The 15,620-nt window shown below is 52.3% G+C and overlaps 6 protein-coding genes across 6 annotated transcripts; 3 read left to right on the top strand and 3 right to left on the bottom strand.

Moving 5' to 3' along the window:
• Positions 1-461: 461 nt before the first annotated feature.
• Positions 462-3,393, bottom strand: PG994_011142 (uncharacterized protein; the record flags this gene model as incomplete). The annotated part of the gene is made up of 4 exons (XM_066862551.1): positions 462-1,778; positions 1,829-2,186; positions 2,254-2,851; positions 2,904-3,393. The coding sequence occupies 4 exons, from the start codon at positions 3,391-3,393 to the stop codon at positions 462-464; spliced, it is 2,763 nt and encodes a 920-aa protein (XP_066711661.1).
• A 2,964-nt stretch (positions 3,394-6,357) lies between these two features.
• Positions 6,358-7,987, bottom strand: PG994_011143 (uncharacterized protein; the record flags this gene model as incomplete). Its single annotated transcript, XM_066862552.1, has 4 exons — positions 6,358-6,480; positions 6,563-7,435; positions 7,492-7,677; positions 7,733-7,987. The coding sequence occupies 4 exons, from the start codon at positions 7,985-7,987 to the stop codon at positions 6,358-6,360; spliced, it is 1,437 nt and encodes a 478-aa protein (XP_066711662.1).
• Positions 7,988-8,263: 276 nt separating this feature from the next.
• PG994_011144 (uncharacterized protein) lies at positions 8,264-9,721 on the top strand (the record flags this gene model as incomplete). The annotated part of the gene is made up of 3 exons (XM_066862553.1): positions 8,264-8,361; positions 8,518-9,634; positions 9,692-9,721. The coding sequence occupies 3 exons, from the start codon at positions 8,264-8,266 to the stop codon at positions 9,719-9,721; spliced, it is 1,245 nt and encodes a 414-aa protein (XP_066711663.1).
• A 361-nt stretch (positions 9,722-10,082) lies between these two features.
• PG994_011145 (uncharacterized protein) lies at positions 10,083-10,599 on the top strand (the record flags this gene model as incomplete). Its single annotated transcript, XM_066862554.1, has 2 exons — positions 10,083-10,226; positions 10,342-10,599. 2 exons carry the CDS (start codon positions 10,083-10,085, stop codon positions 10,597-10,599), a joined length of 402 nt encoding a protein of 133 aa, XP_066711664.1.
• A 305-nt stretch (positions 10,600-10,904) lies between these two features.
• On the bottom strand, positions 10,905-12,809 carry PG994_011146 (uncharacterized protein; the record flags this gene model as incomplete). Its single annotated transcript, XM_066862555.1, has 1 exon — positions 10,905-12,809. The coding sequence occupies one exon, from the start codon at positions 12,807-12,809 to the stop codon at positions 10,905-10,907; it is 1,905 nt and encodes a 634-aa protein (XP_066711665.1).
• A 1,193-nt stretch (positions 12,810-14,002) lies between these two features.
• PG994_011147 (formaldehyde dehydrogenase- glutathione dependent) lies at positions 14,003-15,490 on the top strand (the record flags this gene model as incomplete). The annotated part of the gene is made up of 4 exons (XM_066862556.1): positions 14,003-14,023; positions 14,149-14,489; positions 14,582-15,219; positions 15,273-15,490. The coding sequence occupies 4 exons, from the start codon at positions 14,003-14,005 to the stop codon at positions 15,488-15,490; spliced, it is 1,218 nt and encodes a 405-aa protein (XP_066711666.1).
• Between the last annotated feature and the right edge of the window lie 130 nt (positions 15,491-15,620).

Below are 15,620 nucleotides of genomic sequence, written 5' to 3' on the forward strand. Positions count from 1 at the left end.
GAGATACTCTTTTCTGGCTACCGGAATCTTCTCTTTCTTTTTGTAAACCAAGCAAGGGGGAAAAGGACGATGTTGCTTTCAGGGCCAAGACAAGCTTTAAGGGGCATCAGCCAACCCTTTCAAGCGCAATACATTCATTCTCGCCAGAAACGATAAACGACTCCAAGAACCGACAGGGGCACACACAAAAATGTGTCATAAAACCACACAGCACCTGCCAACGCCCCAGTCTGGTATTATGGAAAAACACTCGGAGCCACCAGCCGTAATATATGCCACCTTTGATTCCCAGTCCCAAACGGAGTGCACCCCTTTGCACATAATCCATCCACCAACTCCGACCAAAACATAACAATAAGGTACGAATGACGCGTAATACCTACACTCGTTCATGGGGGATAGACAAAGTTCATGCTCTCATAATACTTCAGACCGGGAAAAGCCCCGGCACCACTCATTCATTAAACCAACGACAAATCCAAGCCGTCCAGCATGAGGGTTTCATGCGCGAACCGCGAGTGATGGTGCAGATTGTTGTTGCTGTTGTTATGATGATGGAAATCGTCGCCGCCGCCTATACCGGCGAACGCTTCGTTGCCGGCACCCACGTCGTCGGACGAAAGGCTCTCGTCGCTGAGGCTGAATACACTCTGGGGCTGATGCCCAACTTGGAGACCGCTCAGATCCCATGCGTCCGGCGACCAGTCGCCGTAGGCCGTCTCGCCGCCTGAGTGTGTTGATTCTGCCTCCTGTAGTGAGATGGCCGGACCTCCGTAGATGGCATCGTACACATTGACCTGCCCGCCGTCCATGGCACCAAGTAATGCTTCCCATTCCGAGGGTGACACGCCGCCCGCAGCACCACGCTTTTCCCCAGTGAAGGGGTTGGGCACGGAATATATGGGCGAAGGTGCCTGGTGTGGCCGAGTCGAAAGATGCGAGGGGTAGGCTTGCGTTTGCTCGTGTGGTGAAACGGGCTGGTGCACAGGCGCAGGGTGGCTGCCCAGCGAAAGGTAGTCGAGATTTGCTTTCGTCTTCTGAGCTGGTGACAACCGCATCATCGATTGCTGAAGATGTGAAATCGAGTAGCGGTGGTCTCGACGGGGAGGCATAGCGTGTTCTTGGTTTGTGCCGTCGAAAGAGGCACGAGAGAGGGGGCGGTAGAAGTCGGGGCGTATGGCGGATGCACTCGGCATAGTCATACGACGAAGCTTCTCTTGCTGTGCAAGCAGATCTGTCTCGCTTACGCTCGCACTCAAGTGGCGTCCAATATTGTGGCTTGATTTCTTCCTGGGAGCAGGAACGCCTGGTGAAGCTCTCAGAGGCGGTGCTGCCATTACTGGGCTGGTGCTCTTGTGAGTGGACAACGGCGTTCCAGCTAGCGGAGGCGGCGAAGTCGTCTTACTTTTTGACGCTTGCTCCTCAAGTGCTATGACCATAGAGGCTATCTTCTTCAGATTCAGGGTCCCAGGTGCCTTGGACTTCTGCAGGATCTTCAGTACACCATTGACGAGTCGAGTGGCGTCTTTCATGAGTTTGCTTTCCTGCTTCAGACCAATGGCCTGGTACAAGAGGGTCATTCCACACAGGACGAGTATGTCCGTCTTATTGAGACAGAAGGAGAAGGACATGCCGCGCTCTTCGAGCAACTGGACGATCTGGATAGTGTGTTTGCTCGACTCCGAGATGGTCATGAGAGACGGGGCGTCCTTGGAGCCCAGATTGGTACCGATAGCGGGCCGGTGGATCAGGATACGCGTATGGTAGTAGGCGAGGGCCTATCAAAAGTCAGATCGAACCTCATCGGGTTGAGTCAGTATGGACTTACAAGAATTGGGGAACGGCTTCCGGTGACATCCGTGGACGGTTTGTCCTGAGCAAAGGTAAGCTTCAGGTGAGTTGGCAGGTCCTCGCTCCACTCGCACAACTCGGCATCGAGAGCAGCGATCTGTTGCAGAGAAAGTTCGTAAGATGTCGAGGCGGGATAATTCTTGCCCAAGACCTTGGCCAGGATCCGCGACAGCCTAAATAGTGCAAGGGCGCTCGAGATCCTGGTATACTCTCCGGGTAGAGTAGGCTGGAACCCCTTTTCCGTAACATACTCGTCGTCACAATCGGACGGGAGCTCTGTATGGATATCTTCCTCCCGCAGGACCTTGGGCAATCCGAGCATAGCAGCAGAGAAACTGCGGGATATAGTCAGTCATGGCCGCTCGGGTTTCATACAAGTGTATAGTGGTGGAAGATACTTACCAGTCCAGCGCGTACAGGGTCCAGAAGACCTTCTTTCGGGTTTCGATAGTCAAAGCGCCAAAAGAGAAGCGCTTTTGGCTCTGATGCAATCCCAATCGATGTGATAAGGCCACGGCCACGCCCTTGTAGTGTACTAAGCGCTTGTAGTCTGCCCTTATGCTGCAGTATATCAGAGCAAGCACCAAGCACTGCAACGTGTTCATAGTGTTTTCCATGAGGATGGCATCGAGGGCCTTTTGCCACTGGTCCTCGCAAGCAGCGATCTGTTCGTAGTCGGGCGATTCGCTCGACAATGAAGCAATGCCGAAGACGAGGTAGAGCTGAGCAATCTTGTAGTTGCTCTTGACTTTGTCGGCATCGGCGGAGAAATCCTCGTACAGACGAAGGAAAGTAGGCTTGTGCAGTACAGGGAAGAGTGGCGCCCACTCCTGGAAGTATACATTGACGCAACGATCAGTGAACAACCTCGGTGGAATCCGCAATGCTGAGGCCGGCTCATTCGTGGTCAATGGTGCACAGCCTTGTATATGGAGGAATGCCTCCGGGTTGAAGTCGGAGCAAGACTTTCCATTCTCCTGGAGCCTGCGCTTGAGTGTTTCTGCACACAGGTTAGATTATGACTTTGCACGGCCCACCTCAATATCACTTACCAATGAATGAACGACCACTTGATGGTCCCATAAAGTAAGAGTCTGAGTTCTCAACGCCGAGCAACAGCGGCGATGCTTGTACCCGGAAAGTGTCCTCTTTGACTGGCGGCCCCTGGTCCTTCCTGGATGCTGCTGTGGATGATGGCGTGCTAGGGGATTCTGAGACGCGGCGATGCTGATGGCCATGCATCTTGGACAGCATATCGATCTTCTCATCCTTCTCGTCTAGCAGGTCCTTAAGCTCTCGGTTCTCGGCCTCTAACGCCCTAACACGCTCCTCAAGCGACTCGGTGTAGCCGCGAGGAAAGGCACGACGACTGAGTTTGTCGCTGGTACGACACTCAAACCCTACGTTGGCACATTGCGAACAGGTCGGCCGAATGCCGTCGCACCGGATCTTCTTGGACCTACAGCGGTCACAGGCCTGAGCGATGCGGCTTTGCGAGCTGGTGCCCACCTTGATCACCTTCATAGGCAGGATTCCAGGCATGATGGCGACGTCCTGAATGAGACAAGGGCTCGAATGATTGTGGCCTTGCTTGTGATATAGCAGCTTGGCGATGATTTCATCCCCTTTGACGTAGTCCAGTGGTGAGGGTGAAACGCGGTTCTCGCGTGAGTTGGCTCCACTACGGCCTATCGGGCCTTCTCCTGCCCGTGGGACTGCGCGCTCAGGATGACGAGATATTAAGTGGTAGTAGTATATTGGTATGCGTATAACTGAGTAGTATTCTCCAGACAGTCTCTGATCAACGGAACGGCTCAGGGATAAGGGGGTGCGTTGCTTGGCACGACAAGAATAGTATTGATATATAAAGGAGCAAGGAGTATGTAAGAAAAACACCAGATGAAAGAGAGGGAAAAGGGAGATGAGAGTCGGTATGGACGAGAATGGAGAATCGTGGGTGAGTGTGGAGAAGATTAAGGGAAACGGAACAGCGGAGCCCAGCGGATCCTCCGTCCTCGTCCCCCCCTCCCCCCCCCCCTCCTCAGCTGCGCAGCCTACCAATAGCGCCGTCGAGAAAAATCTGGGGTGGACAAGGGTGCTGGGGTAGGCAGGAGTAGACGAGTGCTGACGAGGATACATAGGAGAAGTGATTATCGACGAGGATGATGAAAAAAACAACATGGTTCTCGTCATTGCTCCGTTCCAACACGCCTACCCCGGGTGGGGTTGACTGGGCAGTAGACTGGCTGACTGGGGGTCGCACACATCATCCCCGCCCACACTCGCTTCTCGCCAATCACCGACGATGCGAATCAAAGGCTTTGGCTCCGAACGACCGGTACTACGGCCAGTACGCAACGACACCGTCGTCCTGGTCATGCTGGCTCCAAATCCAGACTGGTCCTTCCAGATCACCATCGTGCCATCCCGGTCGCCCTCACAGTTTCTGGTAAGCCCTTGGGTAGTGTGACAGTAGTGTCGTCGTAGCCTAGTCTGAAGAAGTACATGGCCTCTCTTCTCCATCCTCCTCTCGTGTGTGTGTACTACCTCGAATGCCCACCCAATCATGGCGTCTGGGGTAACACGCAAGAGTCAGTCGTCGGGTGTTTGCGCGTACGGAAGGGGACAAGGAGCGAGCGAGCGAGAGGGAGAGTCGCGATGTTGGATTTATTAGTATGCCAAGCGCTGTAGGTCAGCAGACGGCTGCTTTGCTTCGACTTGGCCATGGGTGCCTGCCAGTCTAGCAGCTGCACTAAGCCCCGACTTTCGCAGGCCGGTAACCGGACTAGCGAAGGCCTAAAACAGCGGTCCCCAATGCCTTATTTTGTGCTTTATTTCTCCCTGGACGGGTCAAAACGGACAGAAGAACGGGGATCTCAGCCTGGCTTCCAAGAAACATGCCCGATAGCCGACCACTGCCAGCAGCCAGCCAGCCTGCCCAATACGTACGATGGAGTAATGATGGACGATCTGCCCATGACGTATCGCATACGATTTAGTGGTACTGGATTGTGATATGTGGCGATTCCTTGTCTCATGCTAATCCTTATACGATGCCTGTAATAGCTAGCTGGCTGTACAAGGTTACCAAAGGAACGGGTTTGGCCAAGTACATACTGTAGGTAGACAACATTGCGTGTTCTGACTCGAGCAGTTGCACTCCTTACGAATTGAAACATCAAGTAGGCCGGGGATTCGGGTCAATCTGTGAGTCGAGGTGGTCGAGGTTGCATGATTCCATATACCACGTGGAACTTGTCCGAGGTCCTTCTCCAAGGACAACCCCCCTGGTTGTGTTTGATACGCCTTCTTAGGCAGATCCCGGGGATGTCATAGGCCTGTAGCTTTTACCACTACTATAGCGTCGCTTAGCCAGCCAAGCTGCCCTGGGGAACATGGTGATAGGAGGCCTTGACTGCCTAGACTACCGAAATCCTGGGGTCGGTCACCGTCTAATTGTGTTGATACATAGATCTTCCCTAGTAATTATCGTGCTCGCTCATGGTGCTTGGTTGTTCAGACATGGCATTTGCAGTGGCGCAATGGGGTTGATCTGCACCCTGTTCAAGCATTGTGCTCAAAAGGCGCCCTGCATCTGCAAGTGACTGGAGACCCTCAGACCCTGTCAGCCTGTATGGTTGGCAGCTGCTGTGAGACATGAACGGCTCTGATTGGGCTGGCAGTCATACCCCTCAGCACTTTGCTTTTGATATTCATCTTTGAGGTTCTCTGCACTTTCTGTTGAGCGTAGCAGAATACATGAGTCGGTTTGATTGGCAGACAATCAGATAACCAAGTGATCCCTGTATGCCTGCCTCAGTGCTTCTTATATTTCGGCAATAGGACGAAATCGACCAAATCGAGCACCCTTCTTTGGATTGTGCTCCCCGGGACCCGTTATGACCGAGATGCGCCCTCGGGGCTGCTGGTAGAATACGATGTACCCGGGCCAGCTGGATAAATCCATTCAAAGGCGCCACCTCATGGCACAAGGATCATCTGGAAATCAAAATCAAAAGTGAAGCATACCTAACTTAGTATAGATCAGATGCTGGCCAGTCCAACCAGCACCGCCAGGGGCCAATCTGCCGTGTGCTGGCCAATTTGAATTGGCATGGCGACTCCGGGGTTTTAAATGACTTTGTAAATGAGACGGCCAGGCTGAAGTTGTTTTTCAGGAGTAGCTAGAGCACAGGATGGCGCGTCTCCAGAAACGGGGCTGACTACGAGTATCGGAAGTCCCACATCTCTCCAGCTTCACCGTGCTATTTTCCCATTCCCATTGTTTTATTACAACATATGCTTGAGCTGTCACTGTCCCTTGTTTTAGTATTAGGCAACTGAGCACGTGCTCGTATGAAGTGTTTGTTTCACTTGAGCGGAAACGAACTCTCCGTAGGTGGGTAGCCGTAGTAACACATGTACACCGTCGCGACTGTAACTGTTGCATAAATCAGGCGAACCTGTCCTGACTGCGCATCTTTCCTAAGTAGCATGGCCGACCAATCAGCTAAAGTCTTCGTTATCATCTTCATTAACGGTCACCTGCGGGCGGTCTTCGTCGTTTGGGGTAGGTTCCATCGACCCGAGATAGGCAAGCACACTATCGTCTGAAAAGAGCTCGTCTCTCTATACCACACAACCTATTATTAGCAGCGGACTCGTGGAAGCATCGTTTTAAGTTGTTTGCGTATACACGAAATAGACTTACCTGGCTTTCCAGCTTGCCTATCATCCTCTCTAGGAGGTCTTGTTCGACTTCTCTTAGATGTGCTGTAGTCCGGACAATGTCCTCCCGTGGTGGGTCAGAGTATTTACTGCTGCTGACGGGAATGCTCAATTCTTCGAGTTGTTGTTGGAGCCTTTCGAGTACAACAGTGACGACTCTTAGTTCAAAGATTTTGTTTAGTTCGTGGCTTTCTATCAAACTCTTCAGGTCGTGCGAACGATCTGTTGCATCGTCATCTTGCCAGTAGAGTTTCAGTTCTTGAGACCCATCAGTCTCCTGCACGACAGCAAAATTCAGACCGTCCTCCTCATTCAAGCACATCAGATAGGCAAAGGGGCAACTCCAGCTAGGAACGCCATCCTCGCCATCTGTGACCTGGATCGTGGGTGGTGCCCTGAATATATGCATCTTGGCCTTTGCAAGAGGGTCATCTTCCATGGGTTCCAGAGGCAGGACTAGTTTTCCTGCTTGACAATTCGGGTCGACGAAGCCGTAATTAAATAGCATCTCCGCTGCTGACTTTCCTTGCCCGTAGTCTATCGTGAATTCTTGGCCTTTGGAAATGCTAACGCCATCTCTGAGGACAATAGTGACTTGGTCTTGGGTGACTTCTTCGAAGCGAGCAGTGGCCTGAGCAGAGTGGTTGGCCAAGTCTAGGCATGGCACCATGGACTCGCCAGATGACGGTAGCTCTAAAGACCGCGATCTGTATATGGCATCAAGCAAGACCCAATCATGGATAGTGACCCGTTCCTCTGCCCACACATTGTCATACCAAAAGCGGAGGTCGTCTGATTTTGCTTTGATCGCATCAAACTCTCGGGTGAGAGCAGAGAGCTTCGCGGAGACAGCACTCTGATACACTGTTAGAGAGCAATACGTAGTTGGCTTCTAGGTGGACTAGGTCTTACTTCGAGGGAGGTTCCCTGTAAATATGCGCGCTCGGCTTCTGCCCACGTCGTGGGCACAGGTATCTGGCTTGGTAAAAGACCGACGTACTGGGTCCAGGGAGAGACGACACCTTGAACATCGGGAAAATCGGGAGATGATAATATCATTTGCATCAACAAATATAGCAATATGTTGGCTCTATGTGACTGTGACTGGTCAGGAGCCAGACTTACACGCGCCAAGTGAGGGGCAACGACTGACCTGATGGCCGATTTTCTCCAGAAGATCTCGGAAGTTCTGGTCAACTTTGGCATAATCTTCGACTGCTTGTGCCGACAAGACCAAGTCGTGTGGTATCTCGAGCACTGCGTCGGCTCCGCCAGGCGGCAAGTCTGCCTCGGCGACTAAGCCATTTCCGCGGCCCGCAACTTGCTCGATCTTAACATTGCGGAATTTGACATCGTTGAGAGCACACCAAGCTGGCAGGTCTTGCAAGGGGAACACGGCCCTGCGCATGTTAGATATAGGGATGTCGTATGTAATAGCGTTGGGATGCGTTAAAATCGAATGACTGCTTTTGATTATTGATTACATACTTGAAGCCGATGGAAAAGGACCCCGCCATGGATGATTTAATGATACGATAACCAAGGAAGAACCCCACCATCCAAAAAGTTATCCCACTACCTACGGAATACTGCCCAAGATCAACAACGAAACGACGGCGAATCCGAAGCCTGCAGAGCAAACCAAGCAAGCCAAGAATCAAAGCACCCAATACTTCGTTGCGCCATGGCTCGCGATCCATTGATCGCTCTTGTTGGCAAGCCATCGGCCGGCAAGAGTACCACTCTGAACAGCTTAACCGATGCGACTTCCAAAGTTGGTGGGTAGATCCCAAAGCCACCACCGCAACGCGAACGACGCCCACTGATATATATTCTTACCGCGAGACAGGCAATTACCCGTACGGAGACCCCTGATGCCTCTGGTATACACGGTGTGCGCTGGCATGTTGGAGCTGTTTGTTGATTTTTCCCTTCCAGATTCACCACCATCGACCCCCAAAGAGCCATCGGTTACCTCCAAATAGACTGCGCCTGCGCCAGGTTCAATGTGTCGGATAAGTGCAAGCCCAACTACGGCGGCTGCATCGATGGCCGGCGCTCGGTCCCTATAGAGCTGCTCGACGTCGCGGGACTCGTCCCGGGCGCGCACGAAGGCAAAGGATTGGGCAACAAGTTTCTTGACGATCTCCGACATGCCGACGCCCTGGTCCACGTCGTGGACGCGAGCGGGAGGACGAACGCCGAGGGCGAGAACACCAGAGGCTATGATCCGTCGCAGGATATAGCCTGGTTGCGGAGCGAGATCGTCGCCTGGATTAAGGGGAACTTGTACCAGCGCTGGGGATCCATCAAGAGAAGGCATGTTGCGGTGAAAGCGGCAGCGGTGGACACCCTGCAAGCCCAATTCTCCGGGTACGGTGCCACTACACAATTGGTCGCGCGTACCTTGGACAAGCTAGCTTTGAAAGAGCCTCTCGAGCACTGGACAGAGGAGACGGTGGATCGCGTCGTTGCCGCGTTTACGGACGAGAAGTTTCCGACCGTGATAGCGCTCAACAAGATCGACGATCCGGACGCCTATACAAATCTCATGAAGATCACCAAGATGTACAAGAACAGCCTAGTGGTCCCTTGCTCGGCAAGAGCCGAGCTGTTCTTAAGAAAAATGGCGAAGCAGGGCTACGTCCAGTACGTCGAAGGTAGCGACTCCGTATGGACAAGGCAAGATCTCATTGACGATGGCGACCCCGAAGGTGGCGGTCTCAAGGAGATGGACGAGAAGAACAAAGAGATCATTGATGAGTATAAGGATATGATATTATACCGATATAACTCTACGGGTGTGGTGGAAGTGCTGTCGGCAGCGGCGAAACTATTGGGTCTTGTCCCCATCTTCCCCGTGCGAAGTACGGCTACGTTCAGCTCAGGGTCTGACGCGAAGGCCGTGTTCCGCGACTGTGTGTTGGTGAAGAGGAATAGTACGGTGGGTGAGGTGGCGAAGAAGGTAATGGGTGATGTGACAATAGCCTATGTAGAAGGAGTCGGCGGGACTCGTGTCTCAGAAGACGACATAGTGTCAGTCGGCAAGCATGATGTAAGTCCCTCTGCAGCCATCCGATCTCCCCTTGGATTACCAACTAACTGCTCTCAGGTTCTATCATTCAAGGTTGGGCGGACATAGGCTGGCTCTATTGAGAAGGGGCCGGCTATAATAGAATGATAGACTGCTTAATAGACTTGCTTTTCCTGCTATAAGGATATTTGCACAATTATCGTGACATATGGATCTGATGATGCATTGTAGCTTACTTGATGAGTATAACGAGAGGATTGAAGTTAACAATATGATTGATGAAGCGGACCCCGGCTACTGCGGAGGTAATCTCTAGGAGCAGACAGGGAGCAACCGGACACTCCATAAGCTGCTGCCGTGAGGCCAACGTTAACAACCACCATTGGATCGGATTTTCCAAAACTCATCATTCCTACATTCATTCACTGTGAAACAAAAGACAGCCTTCTGTCTACCTTACATATACACAATGGCGTGGTCACCACCCTTACCACTCCCGAGATACCTTTACAAGATTATCCCCGCCGCTCCGCCCTCTCCGATCCCGGAGACCTACCCACCCTCCGATCTCGACAAACAAGATGGCTTCATCCACCTCAGTAACGCAGAGCAAGTCAGTCAAACACAGTAAAAGCATGCTAAAAAGAAGATATTGGTATTCTGTATTTATATGTAGAAGCAAACAAAAGCACGAAGCTTTACTAACGCAAACGTCATGCAAATGACAGGTACCGAAGATAGCTGGCATGTTCTTTGCCCAAGCCGCCAGCCTCTGGGTGCTCAAACTGCGCTTCAGTCCCCAGCTCGTCGAGAAGACGCGTTGGGAGGGTCCCATGGACGGCTGTGCGCATCTCTACGTGGACTTTGGGGCGGCCGACGTGGAGGATGCCAAACAGTTCTCTCGCTCCGGGGATGGTGGTGAGTCGTGGGCCACGACAATGACGACGATGACGCAGGGGGATGGTGAACACGCGTGGCTCGAGTAAACAACGTGAAAGACGAAATATGTTATCTGTTATGCAAATGATGCTATCACATGTGGGCATTGAAGCACTGGCTACCTAATATCGGCTGGTATCTTCATCGCATTTCTTTGCTCATGTGTTATGTAAGAGCGTCAATGGAATTTACAAAAATCACATATGTCATCTCATTTAGTTGCCAATTATCCCATTATCCCATTCCTAGAACGAAATGGAGGTTTACGAGAACAGTTGTTGATTGTTTGCCCGTCTCTAAGGAGCTAACCTGTGAATTTCATGTGCCCCCAACCTTCAAGATGTGACTCTGCTCAGTTTGCTTTACCCTTCTTTCCAGGGATGGACCAGGCTTCTGAATCTGACGGGGGCTGAATAACTCCATCGACGATGGTCCATCCCCTCCTCTTCCGGTCTTCCCATTCCGTCTTTACTTTGAGCTTTACAAGATCACCTGCTGCTCTAGCATCTTCTGCACTATCATGTCCTTGCATCTTGTCTGGATCATCGACTTGAATCTTACGATCCAACATGGCCTCCATCAAGTACTTGAGGCTGTTGCGGATCGGCAGTCCTCTCTTGTGGGGGTAAAGCAGAACTGTATCGACGACTGTGGGATGAACGACTCGAAGGGCAGTCAGATCATTCTCTGCACCGTGGGCAATGACTGGGGTGTCAGGCGAGATCAACGAGAAAAACAGGTCGCGAGCAGCCTGCGGTGATGAAACGAGCTTGAGCTTCCGCCGGGGTGGCGAGTCGGGATCAGTCGAGGGCACCATAGTAGGCCGGTGATCATCTCCAGGCTTCCATCTCTCTGCTTCTGCTAGGTCCTCCGGACGTACTCCTGAATATCGAGTGTTTAGGTCAATGTATTCTCCGACGGGTAGGACGAGCACATCGAGAAGCTCCTCTCCAGCAGGCCACGACACAGCAGTGATACGGATCAGTTCCATACCGTAAACTGTATACCCCATTTCGCAGTCGAAGCTGACTGCTCTGTCCTTGGGCACGTTAGGGTTGGGAGGTGTCTCAACGAAGTTCACCACACTTGCCAATCTAGCAGGATCTGTTGACTTAAAGACGTGGTTGTCGGAAGTAGTGCACCCGTTGGTGTCTCCAAAGCTCTGGTGGCAGCATCGATACGTCCTCGTTCTCTCAGTGACCCGGTCGCCGGGGGTCCTGTCGAGATAATACGCCTTCCCTGGATGATGGACACAAGGGCCGTTTGATGCTAGAGCCCCGTCTTCTTCGCGACGACCAGGAAATACAGCAAATCTTCTTGCGCATCGGTCACAGACCTCAAAGTTTCCCGAAGCCTCCACTGCCTTTTTGGCCTTCTCGATATCTCCATCCGTCGGGACCGTAGCGATGTAGCCGAAATGTTGCAACGTCACGAGATCGATGGATAGACGGTGGAGGAAGTCGACCTCTTGTTCTGGCGTGAGACCAGTCTCGATGGGTTTTGGTGGTGGCTTGGGCTCCTCGCCAGTGCCGTATTCTTTCTTTATTGATGCCAGCCGCTCCTCCTTCCACTGGGCGAGCTTCATCTTCTTGTAGTGCATGATGCGGTTCTTGAAGGCGTTATTGTAAATGGTCAGTTTTTTGACAGCGTAATGCTCCTCCTCGTCTAGAGCTTTCACGATGAGCTCCTGATCAGAAAGGATTAAGGCAGCCTCAGGGCCTTGGCCCTTGGTCTCCTTCTTGAGCTCTGTGTTAAGCCTGGCGTAGTTCTCATGGAGTAGCTTCAGGAGCTTATTGCGCATGTCATGCTTGGCAGGTGCTTTCCCAAGGTGGCGAGCATTCAGAGTCTCTGTTTTCTTCGGCACAGCAGCAATTGCTGGCTTGGAGTCCTTCGTCTTCTGGGTATCCAGGGCCTTATGCTTCAAGGGTGGGGGGGAGGCCTGTACCTGGGGTTTGGGTGTCTTTTCGGGGGTAGCTGCCTTTTCAGCCTGACTGGCAACCTTCAGTCGTTTTCTAGGCGATTCCTGGTTGGTGGAAGTTGCTAATGAGACCTCAGAAGCCCCGGTGTCTGCAGGAATGGTGTTGTCGTGAATTGGTTTGGCTTGGGCATCGTCTTCATGCTTGAACAAGCACTGGAATGCTGTGCAACTCTTTCCGGCTGGGCAAGGTAGGCTCTTTAGCATGCCCAGGGAGGAAGCCATGATGACGAGGGTGACGAGGGTGACGATGGCGATTGTGATTGCAATGATGGCAAACATTCAGTCATTCAGTCTCCCAAAGTGCACGGAGGCGGTCATCAACTGGGTAAACCGTAAATGAGCCACCAGGATTGAATGCTGTCACCGCAGTAGTAGTCAAGACCAGGTTTACTCCCGTGGTCTGAACACCGAATAAGCACCTATACCTGTGCCCGTTTACTCAAGAAAACTGAGAACCAAATCCGAATAGCCACCCGCATGAACGAGACGAACGTTGAGGGTAGGAGACCTGACCTCTCTGCCCAGGCCGTGCAGCTTACGAAACCGAACCAAGAACTCTCTGGACGGACTTCTTAATTGTTCCAAGGGCATCTGCAATTGCCTCGTCGACTTCAGGGTGATCAAGTTGCGAAAACACCAAGAACGCGAGTCTGCGTGGACGTCTAGATGCGCTTCGTACTTTGTTGTTCCCAGCACTGTGATTGGAACACGGAGGTAGACTTGGCCAGACTGGAATGTGAGACCATGCGAGCTGTTAACCTACCTTACGTTATTTGCAGCGAATTGACACCGTATTCTCACACTGTACTGGAAACGATCACCCAAAACGTCGCAATGCCATTTGGACTTGGTCTGTATATCTGCATTTATTTGGCCTGCAGCTTACATGTAGGGTAGAAAGCGATAGTATGTAGCAAAGAGGTGTTGTCCATGGAAGAAGGTTCGAGGTTCTTGCTTGCTCCTGTTACCTGCCAAGCTGCGCACCCTTCCAGGCCAGGTAACTACAGGTGCCCTTAGCTATACCAATAGAACAGAGAGAAGCTCCATAGTGGGCATACTGATCTACCATTGAATTATATAACAGGATTGGCGATATACAATGAGCAGGCATATCCGGCACGCCCATCGAGCCATCCGCATGGAATCTGCTGAATATCTTATCTCCGGCCATATTTCTACACGCCGATCTAGAGTCCAGTATTGTTGACAGGGCGTGACATCAGCACTCACGGTAAAACGTAAAACTGCCGGGGGGCTCCACCCATAACCAATGTAGGAATAAATATCCCCGCCAACGTTGGAGGGGCTTAGAAGATAGCTTAGTTCATGCCGATATCGAGCAAGACTTCTGGCCCGAACTCAACCTGTATCCGATCCCTTTCATATAAAAAACTGCTTCCTGGTCGATTTTGAATCGTCATAACCGTCAACATCTACACCGAGAACATCTACCACTATCAAGTTCAATAACAATGGCTGATACCGTTGGCAAGGTACGATCACATCCCCCTCTGAGAGAACTTACCCCGGGGGCTGGCCGGGAGGGGTAGCTCGCGGTAGCTGGAGAGGAGAGAGAGAGCTCCAAACAAGCTAACTTTGTCACGTTCACGACCAACAGCCCATCAAGTGCCAGGCCGCCGTCGCCTGGGAGGCAGGCAAGGACCTGAGCATTGAAGAGATCGAGGTGGCACCGCCGCAAGCCCACGAAGTCCGTATTCAGATTCACTACACTGGTGTCTGTCATACAGGTGCGTATATCCAAACATCTAGCAATCCCGAACCATCTCCGAACTGCGAGCTGAGCGGAGTCCTTCGTTTAACTAGATGCGTACACGTTATCCGGCAAGGACCCCGAGGGCGCATTCCCATTGTCCTGGGCCACGAAGGTGCCGGTATCGTCGAGTCTGTTGGTGAAGGGGTTACCAACGTCAAGCCTGGCGACCACGTTGTCGCTCTTTAGTACGTCGGCCTACTTACTACTGCTACTGCTGCCAAGCATGGAAGGTTGCTATGCCGTCGCCGTCCTTTTCCACTAACGCTTTGTGATACAGCACCCCGGAATGCAAGGAGTGCAAGTTCTGTAAGTCGGGCAAGACCAACCTGTGTGGCAAGATCCGAGCCACCCAGGGTAAGGGTGTCATGCCCGATGGCACCTCCCGATTCACCTGCAAGGGCAAGAAGCTCTTGCACTTCATGGGCACCTCCACCTTCTCTCAGTATACAGTCGTAGCGGATATCTCCGTAGTAGCGGTCCAGCAGGATGCTCCCATGGACCGAACCTGCTTGCTTGGTTGCGGAATCACCACCGGTTACGGCGCTGCGCGAATCACCGCCAACGTCGAGGAGGGATCCAACGTTGCCGTCTTCGGTGCTGGCTGTGTTGGCTTGTCAGTAGTCCAGGGCGCAGTGACGCAAAAAGCCGGAAAGATCATCGTCGTCGACGTCAACCCGACCAAGGAGGAGTGGTCAAAGAAGTTTGGCGCCACCGACTTTGTGAACCCCAGCAAGCTGGAGGGACAGACCATCGTTGAGAAGCTCATCGAGATGACCGACGGCGGTTGCGATTACACCTTTGACTGCACTGGAAACGTAGGCGTCATGCGGGCAGCTCTTGAGGCATCCCACAAGGGCTGGGGTCAGAGCATCATCATCGGTGTTGCTGCCGCTGGCCAGGAGATTGCCACTCGCCGTAAGTAAAACCTGCATATATCTCCATTGTAGCCGTCGCTAACAACCACATAGCCTTCCAATTGGTCACGGGTCGTGTCTGGAAGGGATGCGCATTCGGTGGTGTCAAGGGCCGATCTCAGCTTCCTGACCTCGTCCAAGACTACTTGGGTGGTAAGCTGAAGGTCGACGAGTTCATCACGCACCGAGAGAACCTCAAAGACATCAACACCGCATTCGAGCAGATGAAGGCAGGAGACTGCATTCGATGTGTGGTGACGATGAAGGAGTAAAGGAGTGCGGAAGCAAGTAGGCTTATGAGATTGGTTGACTTGGTGAATGTACATAGATGATATGATGATCTACCTACGGTCTGAAGCACCCGGATAGCCAAATTGAGTCAGGTCAGCCATATATCCAGCC

Source organism: Apiospora phragmitis (assembly GCF_038363925.1).
Source record: "Apiospora phragmitis strain CBS 135458 chromosome Unknown utg000010l:1.0-9815664.0:1.0-9183399.0, whole genome shotgun sequence".
NCBI classification, from domain to species: Eukaryota; Fungi; Ascomycota; class Sordariomycetes; order Amphisphaeriales; family Apiosporaceae; genus Apiospora; species Apiospora phragmitis.